Source organism: Hippocampus comes, unplaced genomic scaffold (assembly GCF_001891065.2).
Source record: "Hippocampus comes isolate QL1 unplaced genomic scaffold, H_comes_QL1_v1.1 scaffold171, whole genome shotgun sequence".
In the NCBI taxonomy this organism is placed as follows: domain Eukaryota; kingdom Metazoa; phylum Chordata; class Actinopteri; order Syngnathiformes; family Syngnathidae; genus Hippocampus; species Hippocampus comes.
In genome coordinates, this window is record NW_017804806.1 from 310,002 (window position 1) to 323,365 (window position 13,364).

At 42.5% G+C, this 13,364-nt stretch overlaps 3 protein-coding genes across 5 annotated transcripts; 1 reads left to right on the top strand and 2 right to left on the bottom strand.

Annotated features, from left to right (window-relative positions):
• Positions 1-556: 556 nt before the first annotated feature.
• On the bottom strand, positions 557-5,739 carry LOC109509965 (zinc finger protein 337-like). Its single transcript, XM_019859970.1, has 4 exons — positions 5,290-5,739; positions 4,274-4,437; positions 4,078-4,183; positions 557-3,244 (listed from the first exon to the last, which is right to left on the bottom strand). The coding sequence occupies exons 1-4, from the start codon at positions 5,570-5,572 to the stop codon at positions 2,616-2,618; spliced, it is 1,182 nt and encodes a 393-aa protein (XP_019715529.1). The 5' UTR covers positions 5,573-5,739; the 3' UTR covers positions 557-2,615.
• Positions 5,740-7,787: 2,048 nt separating this feature from the next.
• Positions 7,788-10,321, bottom strand: LOC109510043 (zinc finger protein 629). The gene is made up of 4 exons (XM_019860093.1): positions 9,630-10,321; positions 9,435-9,513; positions 9,268-9,367; positions 7,788-9,012 (listed from the first exon to the last, which is right to left on the bottom strand). Exons 1-4 carry the CDS (start codon positions 9,902-9,904, stop codon positions 8,327-8,329), a joined length of 1,140 nt encoding a protein of 379 aa, XP_019715652.1. The 5' UTR covers positions 9,905-10,321; the 3' UTR covers positions 7,788-8,326.
• Positions 10,322-10,623: 302 nt separating this feature from the next.
• On the top strand, positions 10,624-13,292 carry pgls (6-phosphogluconolactonase). 3 transcript variants are annotated; one of them, XM_019862129.1, is made up of 6 exons: positions 10,624-10,720; positions 11,082-11,350; positions 11,420-11,527; positions 11,624-11,725; positions 11,981-12,121; positions 12,474-13,292. In XM_019862129.1, the coding sequence occupies exons 2-6, from the start codon at positions 11,087-11,089 to the stop codon at positions 12,618-12,620; spliced, it is 762 nt and encodes a 253-aa protein (XP_019717688.1). In that variant the 5' UTR covers positions 10,624-10,720; positions 11,082-11,086; the 3' UTR covers positions 12,621-13,292. The 3 variants fall into 3 exon arrangements, with proteins under 3 accessions (XP_019717688.1, XP_019717783.1, XP_019717863.1); XM_019862224.1 differs by having other exon boundaries at positions 10,630-10,724; XM_019862304.1 differs by lacking the exon at positions 10,624-10,720 and adding an exon at positions 10,752-10,863.
• Positions 13,293-13,364: the final 72 nt, after the last annotated feature.

Below are 13,364 nucleotides of genomic sequence, written 5' to 3' on the forward strand. Positions count from 1 at the left end.
TCCCATATTCCAAAAACATGCATGACAGGCTGATTGAACACTCTAAATTGCCCCTAGGTGTGAGTGTGAGCGCGGATGGTTGTTCGTCTTTGTGTGCCCTGCGATTGGCTGGCAACCGGTTCAGGGTGTCCCCCGCCTACTGCCCGAAGACAGCTGGGATGGGCTCCGGCACCCCCCGGCCACACTTGTGAGGATAAAGCGGATCGGAAAATGGATGGATGGTGAACTGATGAGTAGCGAACAGGAGGGGATCACTGAGCTGCCACATTCCAAAAACATTCACGTGAAAACTGTAAATTGCCAAAATCTGCTGCAGGAAGCTCCAGCTAACTTTGTACTGTACTCCCATGGGGGGGAAAAACATGACAGTGAAAAGAATTCAGCGGCTTGGTAAAGCCAGGACAAGCTCTGTCAAATCTGACATGGGTGTAAAAAGCGGGTGAAAAGTGTGCTGTTCTCGCATATATAACATTACACCGATCTTAAGTGGTTTTGTTTGCAGCTTTAAAATTGTAATAGATTGCTTTTCTTCTTCATGATAGTCATCAGCCTTCACTCGGGAGTCAAGAAGTTTATTATTAAATAAAACATCCCTCAAAAATACCGCCCGAGTGTGCGAGTTTGTTCTGAATTAAAGAATGCACGTTGCACATACTTTAAACATTTGGGGTTGGAGGGCGGTTTTGTTAGGACATGCAAGCACGAAGCAAATCTGTAATTTCTTTTGGCAAACACAACAAGCAAAATTGGAACTTTTACGGGGGGGGGGGACAAACAGGCTTTTTTTTTTTCATAGTGTCATTTGTCTTTTCTGACATCTATTAGACAGGTTTTAGCATGTTTATCAAACAAAAATGGCCCCTGGGACCTTGAATATTTCTTCACAGGCGTGCTGCGCATACCACTAAATTTGAATCTGGTATTTCATTTCATTCACTCGTTCAATTCAGAAAGTGAAACTCACATTCAGTCCATTCATTGAACAGAAAAATATTTTACACTCGACTTCTCATTTCTATTCTAATCAAATCGTTTGAACGAAGTGTTCTAATAGCTTGAAATGCTGAGTTTGGTGCGTTCATTCAATAATACAAAAATATCAACAACAGTGTGTAGCGAATGTATATAACCCAAGTTTCACTTTCTGAATTCAACTACGGTCTTTGACACCTGTATCTCCATTGTGCCCATATATTCTTTTTTTCTGTTTTATTATTTCAGCATGTTCAACCACACCGTTGTGATGTAAATCATTTTGATTACCGAGCAACGATGGCAAATCAGTGCTGCGAGTTGCTACATTCCACCCACAAAGGAAACAACACTATAATCAATAGGAAGGGGGGAAAACAACGATCACCCATATTTTGAAAATCTTTGAAACCTATAATGTTCCTCATATAGTCAAAGAGGTTTTTGAAATGAAAGGGCACACTGTGTAGTTTTAAAAAAAAAGTCTACATTGACTGTTGTGATGAGGTAGTTGAAGGTGTACGCTACACATCGGCACATTAACGGATTACAGTATTCCAACTTTGACTTGATTAGACCGTTGACTCTGGCCTTGAAGGAGGTATTTATGCACAGCAAACATGACAACATGCGATACGGATGAGGTCAGCGTTTCAATGAGGTATTCACACTAAGTGCCATAAAACAGAGAAATTCTACGCAGAACTGCAAGGTCGATCTATTGTAAGATGACCGCGATGCGTCCTGCGTGGATTTTTCTCCTGCATTCCAAAAAATAAGTAAACCTTCTCAAAGGCAAATCAAAGAAGTTAAAGGGGAAGTCAAACATTTTCTTCACAATACGTTCTATGCGGCCCCACCAGTCTAAACACGGCATACTGATTAATTTTGCGTTTGTGGAATGTGAATTTTAAGCAGAGAAATGCACCCACTTTTTATCCATTTCAAAGGGCGGCCATTTTGCCACAGGCTGTCGACTGAAAATGACATCATAGTTGTTATCGGTGTTTGGTCATGTGACCCCTTAGGCACTGTGATGTCATTTTCAGTTGACAGCAAGTGGCGGTACAATGCAAAATGGCCGCCGCCTGAGATTTCATACACGCAAACGCAATAAAACGAACATTTCTGACTTGACTTCCCCTTTAGAGCACAAAACTTTAACACTTTCTCCACTTGTTTCTTTCGTGACATTTAAACTGTTTCTCAAGCTTCATTTAGCACAAAGTTAATTAAGTACAAAGGAGTATTACGCCCACACTGCAAACACTAAAAACATAATCCAATAATGGGCCTAACAGGGACCGACTCCACCTGGGTCAGTTTTTGGGTTATTTATTTGACCCAACTCTGTGGGTCATCTATTTAATCCCAAAAAGTTGGGTCCAATTGAATAACCCGCAAAACAATTTTTGGGTCATTTATTTGACAAACAATTTGGTGGGTTATTCATTTGACCCAAATTTGTGGGTTAGATGAATAACCCAAAAAGTTGAATCCATTTGACCCAGGAGGCAGTCGGTCCCTTTTTGACTCACAATTGGGTTATATATGACCCAAGTGTTTTAGGGTGAAGAAATGGTACAATGCTGAGAATCAAATAACATGCTGCCACTTGTGAGAGCCCAATGGGCGCTTCCCATTTAGGTGGTCTTCATGTGCGTGAAACACTGATGGTGGTTCAAACCGTACTTGTAGGCGTAACATTTCCCGCAGTCCACGCAGCTGTACGGCTTCTCGCCCGTGTGCGTTCGAAAGTGAATGTTCAGCGAGCTCTTCTGGGAGAAACTGCGTCCGCAGTTGGGACAGCTGTATGGCTTCTCCCCGGAGTGCACACGCTGGTGAAGCTTCAGGTATGTCTTCTGGGCGAAGCGTTTGCCGCACACCGTGCAGCTGAAGGGCTTCTCCCCCGAGTGCCGTCTCACGTGCACCTTCAGGCTGCTCAGGTAGTTGAATACTTTGCCGCAGAAGAGACATTGGAAGTGCTTTCTGGGTCTCATGGGTTTGGCAGGGAGGAGAGCAAGCTGTTTGCCGGCACCCCCGTGGATGTTGCCGGCGTAGTTTACGTAGTCGGCGGCGGTGGCCGACGCGGGAGCGCCCGTGGCGTCCAGCAGCGTGCTCATTGTGGCGTCCTCGATCAGCTTGTCCATGATGTTGGGCTGCGTGCGCTGGGCTTGGCCGTCAGGCATCAACGGGAAGCTGTTCAGAACCTCCGAGTGGAGCTGGAGCTCGTTTACGGAGCGGTGGAGCTCAGCGTCCAGCAGCCCGACCTCTGCACGATACACAAACTATTACCTCCATGGAATACTCAGGTTAGTGGTTGTGGGGTGGGGGTTGTCTAAAGAAAGGTACACACATACCGATTATCGGACCGGTTTTGAGCATTTTTACTCCCGTGTGATCAAAGTCAGCAAAGGGTCGATTACCGGATGTCTCCGCAAGATTGTCTTGAGTGGATTATCCTGTTGTACGGAGTTTATAAGGAGTAATATTTCTCACTTTCTGATATGCAAAGGGGTCCGATTATCACATGACTCTAAAAGACCGTCGTGGGTGATTATCTTGTGGTATGTATGGGCTGTGTCTGGAGTGATTTTACTGAACACAATCAGCTAATAAAGCCTTCTCGGCTGTCTCTAAAAGATTGTCCTGAAAGATGATCATGTGGTGTGGGGTGTGTTAACAGTGATTCTTAACTCCTTTAGATGAAAATGAGCAAAGACCTGATTGCAAGATGTCTCTAAAACAGAGGTCACCAACCTTTTTGAAACCGAGAGCTACCCCAACTCCCACCTGATCAAAATGAGCAAAAGCCAGATAATCGGATTTGTCTAAAATATTATGCTTTGCGATTATCATGTGGTATTTGGTGTGCTAAAAGAGATTTTCCCTCCATCCCGTCCAATCAAAATCAGGAACAGCCTGATTACGTAGCATATGTCTACAATAACAATCCAGAATGATTATCCTGTGGTGTGCGATGCTGTTTTGGTCATTTGGAGTACACTACACACTGTAAGTAGGAAGAGCACACAAGCTGTTTTTTTCCCTCCTTCGTTTTGTGGTGAGACTCTGACATTTTAAAATGTACAAAATATGTTTTACCTTTCCTGTTATCTGTCAACTGCATCTGCTGCCCGAGCGGATGATCGTCGTACATTTCCTCCTTGATGAAGATGAGTTCGGGTTCTGCATCTATGATATCTAACTCCTGCCAAAATGTTACAACCATATGAATTGCCTTGAAAAGAAGTTACAAGCTAAATGTGACAAGAGCTTTTATAGCACCGCGCAGATTTACCTGCGTTCCCATGCTTGGCATAGCAATGGGCTCGGCTGCCTCTTTCCTTTGAGTGGAGGCTCTTTTGTCTTCCCTCCATAGATCCATGCACCAATCCTTCCCAAATACGCCATCGATGGCGGGAGCGGCTGTTTGCTGCTGTCGCTGCTGCTGGTGGTGGAGGGCTGCACAAATCAAGGTATGAATGAAAATGACATGCTAAACTTGTTTACACATGTACAATCTATCAGGAATGGATAAAAGTGAATAGCATCTGAATCTGCCTACACATATTCAACATGCTCCGAAAAACACATTTTACAAACAAGTTTTATTATTCTTGCAAATTTTAAACAGGCATAGACAATTTTTAAATTATTTTAATGATTCTAAAGACACAACATAGATAAGATCAGATCCATACAGCATTTTTTGTGACGGGTCCTGCATACACACATTCAAACATACTTGCTTATGCAAACTCTGGATCACATCTGCATTAAAAAAAATAAAATAAAATACTTTCCCCGCCAAAGACCACTAATGCAGGATTCACACATCACAAATTAGATTCAAATATATAATGTGGACTACATCTACATTAAACACAAATAACCCTTCCTACACAAATTGAACTGCTTCCAAACACACAAGATTTATCATACCTGGATTCAATTTAATACTTAATTCTTTCCCATCAACCACAAATTAGAATTGATTACAAAAATACAATGTGGTCAGATTTGGATTTAATTTTACAGATTAATTCTTACCCGGCATAGACAAACATAGATTGGCTCAAAACAAAATCTGGATCAGATCTGGATTAAAATTGCAGTCAAATTGCTTCCAAATACATCATCGTGATGATTTTTTTTATCAAAACTTGTAGACCTGATTATAAACTGCTTCCAGTGGTGGTTATTATTATTATTATTATTAAAACCGTTGCCATTTTTATCACAACGTCAACATGTCACTAAAGCACTCTTGAAACGTACTCCATTTTAAAGCCCCTCTTTCCAAAAGCGACTCACCCGTTTTATGTGCATCCTGACCTTCGGAACTCCTTCGCCCGATGTTGTTGACGTGGCCCGGGTAGTAGTGAGCCTCCCGGGCGGCCCTGAGCTGCAGCTCCAAAGAGTAGCATCTCTTCTTCAGGGCCTCGTTCTCGCTCTTGTGCAAGGAGATCTCGCCGAGGAGCACCGACGAGCACTCGTCCGCCAGGTTTCCGATCTCCATCAGGGCCGTCTTGGTTAGCTTCTCCAGGATGGCCGCCAGTTGCATTCGGAAGCTTCTGTTGGTGGTGTCGCACATCATCTCAACGCGGACTAGGTGCAAATAATTCGACGGTTCGGCCTTGCCAAGTCCGTCATGTATTTGACAAAAACGAGATCCGCGAGCGAATCGTGTTGGACCAAGGCTAGCTGTTAGTCGCTGTTCCGCGGTGCATTGTGGGATGCGGTCGTGCCCTTTCCGAGCTGTACTTGAACGCAGCACGAGATATGACCTTTAAATCATTTTGATTACGTTAGAACGTTTAAATCATTTGTCGTTGTTGTATAAGACAATTATAACGGTCTTGAAACAACCATTTTGTTCATGCTCTAGTTATTCTCAAAACTTGCCAGTTCATTTTTGTGTATTTTAATCTTGTTTGTTCTACAATTGCAATCCACTTTTATTTTATGTGACATAAGAATGCGCAGTCAGATGCCTTTGTTTGATTTCCAAATGGCATAAAGTAACCAAATATTCCTATTATTCATCAGAAATTAGAGAGAGAGAGAGAATGCAATTAAACTGGAACAATTGTCAAGAGCAATGCCAACATAATCCAATTTGTGTTCAAATTAGACAGGGCAGATTTAATTATAGCGCATTTCAAACTCAACGCGCTTCACAAAAATCCAGCATTAACAAACAAATGAATTTAAGACATCAAAAAGCAAAGTAAAGAAATAAATAGTGGCTTACTAAAATAACACAGTACAAGAAAATGATTTTAGAAAAATGGATTAGAATTAATTTAATGTATCAGTATTTATTTCAAGCAGACAAACTGCATTCTTACAACAAGATGCAACTGTTATAATTATTAAATAAATATGGAAATCAAAATAGTAATCAGTCATCAAAATTACCAGTACAATAACATCCATCATCCATTTTCTAATCCGTTTATCCTCACAAGGGTCGCGGGTATGCAGGAGCCGATTCCAGCTGTCTTCGGGCAACAGGCAGGGGACACCCTGAGCTGGTTGCCAGCCAATTGCAGGGCACACATCGATGAACAACCATTCACGCCCACAATCACACGTAAGAACAATTTAGAGTGTTCCATTAACCTGCCATGCATGTTTTGGGAATGTGGGAGGAAACTGGAATACCCGGAGAAAAACCACGCAGGCACAGGGAGAACATGCAAACTCCACACAGGAAGGCTGGAACCGTAATCGAACCCTGCACCTCTGCATTGTGAGGCGGACATGCTAACCAGTCGCCACTGTGCCGCCATTACAATAATATGATGTGTCACTAATCAGTGTCCACACACACACAAAAAATATAGCAAAAGCATGCATCAATTCTCAACATGTGAGGTGTTCTCTTCTGATACTGTTTTTAGAATTATTTTGTCTTGAGTTGAGGACTAGAAGTAGCAGTTTATGAACAATTCTTAAAACAAAACAAAACAAAACAGTCTTTCTTGAAGCTGTTAATTGCCACTTAAACATAAAAAAAGTGAATTACACATTTGTGTATTTAATCAAACTACATAATTTACAAAAGTCTGCTATCTTAATGCTAACTAAAGCACAATGCATAACGCCACGGACAGGCTAATGAAACTATTATCTAGCAGTAATTGTAGCTCTACACAACAAATATTTAAAGGCCGAGAGAGAATATAGCAATACTGTGGCATATATTCTTTATCCTCTACAAAAATGTCTAATAATACTGCAGCTTAGTGAATCATTTAGTTGCGAAATTCTTCACACACCAGGAGGAGGACAATTTGGCGCTGGAACGGATTATTGGCATTTGCCATTTCCTCCACTGTGGGACTAATAAAGCTTATCTTATTCATTGAGGAAGGATGTTTTGAGTTCCAAGCATGGTCACTGAATGAATTGAACTCATAAGTCAAGGCACTACTGTATTTTCATTTTATAAAGACTGCGGCACTTTGCCAAGGTCTGCTTTGGAGTCAACACATTAACAATAAAAGGAATGGAACAATTTCAATTCGAGGTGCCATGATTTATAGTTATTTAAACTAATTTATGATCAAGTTGATCAATACATATTTTGATAATTGGTTCACCATTTCAGCACCTTTTTTAATTTAAAACTGCTCATTTCAATCTCTCAATAGTAAATATTATTTTTCATGAAATTCGACTGATGATCTTTGTGTTGTGGTTGACTTTCTTTCAAAACCAAAAATTTGAAAACTTGCTTTTGCTTCAGAAAACAACAAACAACATTTTTGCTAAAGTCCAACCGATTATTCGACCAGCTGATTTAAGGAGCCGATATGAGCTCTTTTATAATTGGCAAAAATCAGCCCAGTTTTGCAGGTTTTTTTTGGTTGCAAAATGGCATTCGAACACTGCCCCCCCCCAAAATTTTCGCAGTTTTAAAATTTATCACTCTGTTTGAAAGTTTCACAAATACAATACATGTCTCTACTGTTTTAAGCAATAAGAAAGCCCTCATTTTTTCACTCAATTTGTATTTTTTTTAAATAATCAGCTGATGAATCAGTTATCAGAATTTTATTCTCCCAAATGTCATAATCAACCTCAAAAAAATCGATTTCGGTCAGGCCCTAATTTTTACCAATTTTCTGACAGGTTACGGACCGAACCAGGAACTGAATCATAATATATAATCATGTGTTCTCTGCAGTATCAGTTTTGAATGTCCTGTTCATGTTAACACATCAGTTAATTCATAACAATTACTTTTATGTATTGATATTTTAGAATTATTAAATTAAGCATTAGTTGCAGCCCTCATTTTAATTTCGATAGTGTTCCTATTTTGGACAAGTAGCTGAGCAAGTTACGTGTGACTGGCCACAGTGTTGGATGAGGTTTCGTTCTGAAACGGCTCACGTAGCGTGAGCGCGCTACCACCGCAGAGTTGCATATCGGACTCGAGGTGCACCAAGAGGTGCTTTTTCAGATTACAGTTCTTTGTGAAGCCCTTGCCGCACTGCATGCACACAAAGGGCTTTTCTCCCGTGTGCGTGCGCTTGTGCATGTCCAGGGTGCACTTCTGGATGAAGCCCTTACCGCAAATGTGACAGCGGTACGGCTTCTCCCCGGTGTGTGTGCGCTGGTGCGTGTACAAGTGGCCCTTTTGGGCATAGCGTTTCCCGCACAGCGTGCATCGGAAAGGTTTTTCTCCCGTGTGACTCCTCTGGTGGATTTCAAGCTGGCTGTAGCAGCGGAAGCTCTTCCCGCACTGCAAGCAGCCGATCTGCTTGGCAGAGGCGGCGGTCCTCAGGTGGTGTATCTTGGTGCTCCTAAGCGAGCTTTGGGCTGTTGCGTAAGCAGGCAAACTTTTGCCGGCCTCGTGGCTTACGTGCAGAGGTGTGTGCAGGGGGTTGCACTGCGCTTCCCTCCTGTTGGGCGTAGTGATGCAAGGGGGTGCGTTGAGGCTAACAAAGCAGTCGAGGTACACGGGAAGTTGGCGTTCCGAGACGGGTTTGTGGCGCTGGCTCACATCCGGACTCTTCTGGGTGTCTGTTGGCAGGATATACGTATTGAAAGTGGTTACATTAAAAAAAGGAAAACATCTTGTTAGCTACAAAGTACTGCAGCTATCCCTCCACTTGCTCAGACACATTTACACCTGACGTCCCAGGGATGAGAAGACCATCTTTTTTGCTTACTATGGCACGTTCTGGATCAGATCTGGGTTCAATTTACAGAATCTGACCGTCAAAACGCTTACATGAATATAGCAGCCTTAAATAAAAGAAACGGTTCCAAACTCACTGCTTTCACTTGATCTTTCTTGTTCAGTTTCTCTGTTGTCCACCTCCGTCGGCTCCTCTTTTACCACCGGCTCAGGATGCTCAGTTGGTAACTGAAGCGTCTAATTAGGGAAATAGTGCAATTATCCTACTGCACAATACAGCACGGCAACCACTGGAAACACAAACCTCAACTGCAGGATGCTGCTCATCTTGGACTGATGTGCTCGTCTCGGGTGAGGAGCTGATGTTCTCCCATGTCAACTCACTAGAACGCAACCGTTTTAGAGTCAGTACCTTGTGCGGCCATGATTACACTTCCCTGGTATCTCCAGCCTGCATGTCGACTCAGGGAATGCTAAGATGGAAGAAAAACAAGCCTACCTTTTGGAGACAGGTCTTGTCCTATCAGGCTCCAGCGCGGCGGTTTCCAAGCCTTCCCTGGCGTCCTGCGGCCTGCCCCGCTGCGCCATGTGGAGCAAAGTCTCCATCAGATTCAGCTTCTCGGTGAGAGATGCGATTTCGTTACGGCCGCGGGTGATCTCGATTTTCAGCATTTTCGACTCAATCTCCACCAGCTTGCCGATTTCTGTCACGGTCGCGTTGCACAACGCGTCCATGATGGACACGAGCTGTGTCTGGAAGCAGAAAGCCGTCATATTGTTTGAATTAAGGACTTTAACGCTAGAGAAGTCGGACGCATGGAAACAACACAAGTCACCCCTTTGTTTCTTCTTCTTTGCCCCCCAAACGTTCACCAGACTACACCAAGACCAGAAGTACGGCTGTCCCCTTGCGGCCAGAACAGATTTGGTCAAAATGAATAATTTGGGGGAAACACAATTTCAGGTGTTTGTGTTACATTAAACCCCGAGTTCGAAAATAAAATTTATTTCGGTAACCTGAGGAGGAAAAACAACGCGCATACCATAAAAACAGTGGTCTAATAAAAATGTGATTGGTTACTGAAGGTTTAGCAATCGAAAAAATATTTTTCATGCAGTCTTTGCACTCACACACGTCATTTACACGTTTAATACTATTTCTCTGCAATTTCATTAGTTGCATCTCTTAATACCTGACAAAAGACGAGTTTTAGCTGGGTGTCTGGATCGGAGACACTATTTACCACAATGCATCGCGATGTAAACGTACAATATGATTGGCTACTGAAATTCGTTCCAGGGGGTGTTCAACATGATTTAGGTACCTCAACCGACAATCCTCTTCGTACACTCTTACGATTCACCCACGGTAAATAAAGTCACAAACGACAACATTTTCTGGAATGTTTAATTTGTTGTCCTTTTAAATACTTTGCGAAGACATGTTTTGTCTTGTTTTAATTAGAGACAACAATGGCCATAATGCACCGCGGTCTAAAACTGACACGTGATTGGCTGGAAAGTCGTCCCAGGAAGTGATTTTAACGTCGCCGACTGAAAATCTTCAGCGTTTACGATTGCGTATATTGAGTAAGTACAGTACAGGATGTTTTAACACTAGACAATGTAGTTTTTTTCAGTTTTTGTTCGTGGTTCTTAAGAATGGAATTGTCCATATCGCTTTCTGTAAAAATTGAGTTAATTTGGAAACGTGTTTACAAGTCTAATTTAACGTGAGTTTATTCAGAACACCTGCTTACCATTTAAGTCTGTTTTGTTGTGCTTTTGATCGTGTGAAGGGCATTGAGTTGCCTTGAGCATGAAGTGAGCTGTAGAAAGAAAAAAGATGCTCAAGCTGGCCTTTGTTCCAATGAAATGTCATCATGAGGTCTTGACAAACAACGATTGCTCACAAAAAGCATTGCACAAATTCCCCTTTGCCCTCACACAGACAATATGGCAGGCAGGAGAGTGGTAGTGTTCCCCACCTCGGTAGAACTTGGCCCGGTGCTGGCCCACTTGGTGACCTCTCGGGCTGAGCAAGCGGTCAACTCCCGGGGCAGGTTCACCCTGGGACTCTCTGGAGGGAGTCTGGTGACCATGCTCGCCAAGGAGCTGCTTGCTGTGCCAGGCCTGGACTGCAGCAAGTGGGTGGTGGGCTTCTGCGATGAGAGAGTGGTGCCATTTGACAACCCTGACAGCACCTATGGCCTCTACAAGGTAAGATATGTATTTGCTTGGATTGTATCTCGAGTAAAAATCTCTCTCTCTTTTTTTTTTTGTCCCCAGAGTCATTTATTTTCAAAAATCAACATCCCAGATGACGCAATCTTGGCCATTGACTTCTCACTCGGAGTGAGCGAGTGTGCTGAGGATTACTCTGGCAAACTGAGAAAGGTTCAACATCCTTTCAAAAAAATATGCATGGTATGACTTTGTTGGATGATTTTTTTTTTTTTTACAGCTTCGTGTGTTATGTCCAATCATGCACAGGCTTTCCCTGATGACGACATTCCCGTGTTTGACCTACTCCTGCTGGGCATGGGGCCAGATGGACACACATGCTCCCTCTTCCCTGAACATCCTCTTTTAGAGGTGAGGGCTGCGCTCTATGTTGATCACTTAAAAAAAAAAAAAAAAAGCAATCTGCTCCACATCCAGACCTGCACAATACGGATCCAGATACTATCTCCATCATAGAACATTACAGAGAATTTATCCCTGATTGATAAAACTTTTATTATTTATAAGATTGCAAACTTGTCCCATCCGTGCATTGTGTTACTCAATGTATTGTCATTCATGCTTGTGTATGTGGTTTACCTGTTTTTGCTCACACCCCGTGACCAGGAGAGCCAGAAGATCGTGGCTCCCATCAGCGATTCTCCCAAGCCACCACCAGAACGTGTGACCATGACATTTCCAGTTGTGAATGCTGCCCGCTGCGCTACTTTTGTGTCCACCGGGGGCAGCAAAGCACCTGTTTTGAAGGTAAAGCAATTGACATACCACGGTGGTCTCGAAAACTTACTTGCATAATTCCTTCAGTGACCAAAATGGTGTGTCTTCAGTTCGCATTTGAGTGTTTGACTCGTTATCCCGTCCAATAAACGGCTGAAAGTACATTGGCGATTATGGCTCTCCTTGCTCACATGCGAGGGCATTACTGTATTTCAGTTGCATCTTTTTTTTTTTCTTTTTCACTTTACTTGAGCGCCAGTATCTCTGTAGCACAAAGCAAAAAAAAACAAAAACAAATCAACAAAGCGATTATAAATCAAGTTACCATTGTATTCGATTACTGTGGGGTTGATGTGGCGCCGTATTGATTATTTCTCTGCAGGAGGTTCTGGAGGGACGAGAGGGTCCGCCGTTTCCGGCAGCCCGCGTCCACCCGACTAACGGGGAGCTGTTGTGGCTCATCGACGAGCCCGCCGCCGCTGCTTTAACGATGAAGGTGGAGAGGCTCGGTTCTGGGGCCAAACTTTAACGCTTTCCGATGACAAAGAAGCTGGAATCCTTTTTTTCATTCCCAGTGATTTATTTCTCTAGACCAAATAGAGAAGGAGAGAAGAAGCTGATGTCGTTATTTTTTAAAGCTAGATAACACTTTGTCTACAGTACGGAGTGTGCAGCGAACTTTTAATTTTTTCATTTTTATTGTTGCAAACTCAGCATAGTGACTTTCTTTCTCGGTGTGCATCACGTGAGATGGCAGAGTGCTTCAAATGTGACTTGGCAAATACGTGACGTCACTCATCCCGGTGATGGGGCGTAGATGACATCATCCCATAAAGCCTCACCGTTGAAGATGTAAATCGTTTCTCTTTAATACTCTTATTTTTCATAATGAACAGTAGTTTGTGAGATTGTCTATTGCTTTCACCTTTTCTGAAAATAGATGCATTTTGTCAACACTCATTAATAATGCGTTAAGTTGTTGAATAGTTACTTTACTCCTACTACGATATTAGTAATGCGTTACATTATTAGTTACTCATAGTAACAGCCATTATTGAGTAACGTGTTACCGACAACACCGATGGCCTCACGTCTGTTCAACACATACCTGATAAGAAATTCACAAATTTTAAATTAATAGTGACTTGTGGGTGTATCTGTACTGTTGCTTAATTTACATTAAACATGGGATTGGTGAAAACTGCTTGTAATACCTGTCAAAATTGTTTTCTCCTCAGATAGTGAAGAAAAAATAGAAAGAAACAAATTTGCA

Coding starts and splice junctions, on each gene's coding strand:
- LOC109509965 (XM_019859970.1), bottom strand. CDS start 5,572: ATGATGTGCGACACCACCAACAGAAGCTTCCGAATGCAACTGGCGGCC. Junction 4,184..4,273: donor TGCCAAGCATGGGAACGCAG/GTAAATCTGCGC, acceptor ACATTTTGGCAG/GAGTTAGATATCATAGATGC. Junction 3,245..4,077: donor GTTGACAGATAACAGGAAAG/GTAAAACATATT, acceptor TGTATCGTGCAG/AGGTCGGGCTGCTGGACGCT.
- LOC109510043 (XM_019860093.1), bottom strand. CDS start 9,904: ATGACGGCTTTCTGCTTCCAGACACAGCTCGTGTCCATCATGGACGCG. Junction 9,514..9,629: donor ACAAGACCTGTCTCCAAAAG/GTAGGCTTGTTT, acceptor GTTGCGTTCTAG/TGAGTTGACATGGGAGAACA. Junction 9,368..9,434: donor AGCAGCATCCTGCAGTTGAG/GTTTGTGTTTCC, acceptor TTCCCTAATTAG/ACGCTTCAGTTACCAACTGA.
- pgls (XM_019862129.1), top strand. CDS start 11,087: ATGGCAGGCAGGAGAGTGGTAGTGTTCCCCACCTCGGTAGAACTTGGC. Junction 11,726..11,980: donor CTGAACATCCTCTTTTAGAG/GTGAGGGCTGCG, acceptor CCCCGTGACCAG/GAGAGCCAGAAGATCGTGGC. Junction 12,122..12,473: donor GCAAAGCACCTGTTTTGAAG/GTAAAGCAATTG, acceptor ATTTCTCTGCAG/GAGGTTCTGGAGGGACGAGA.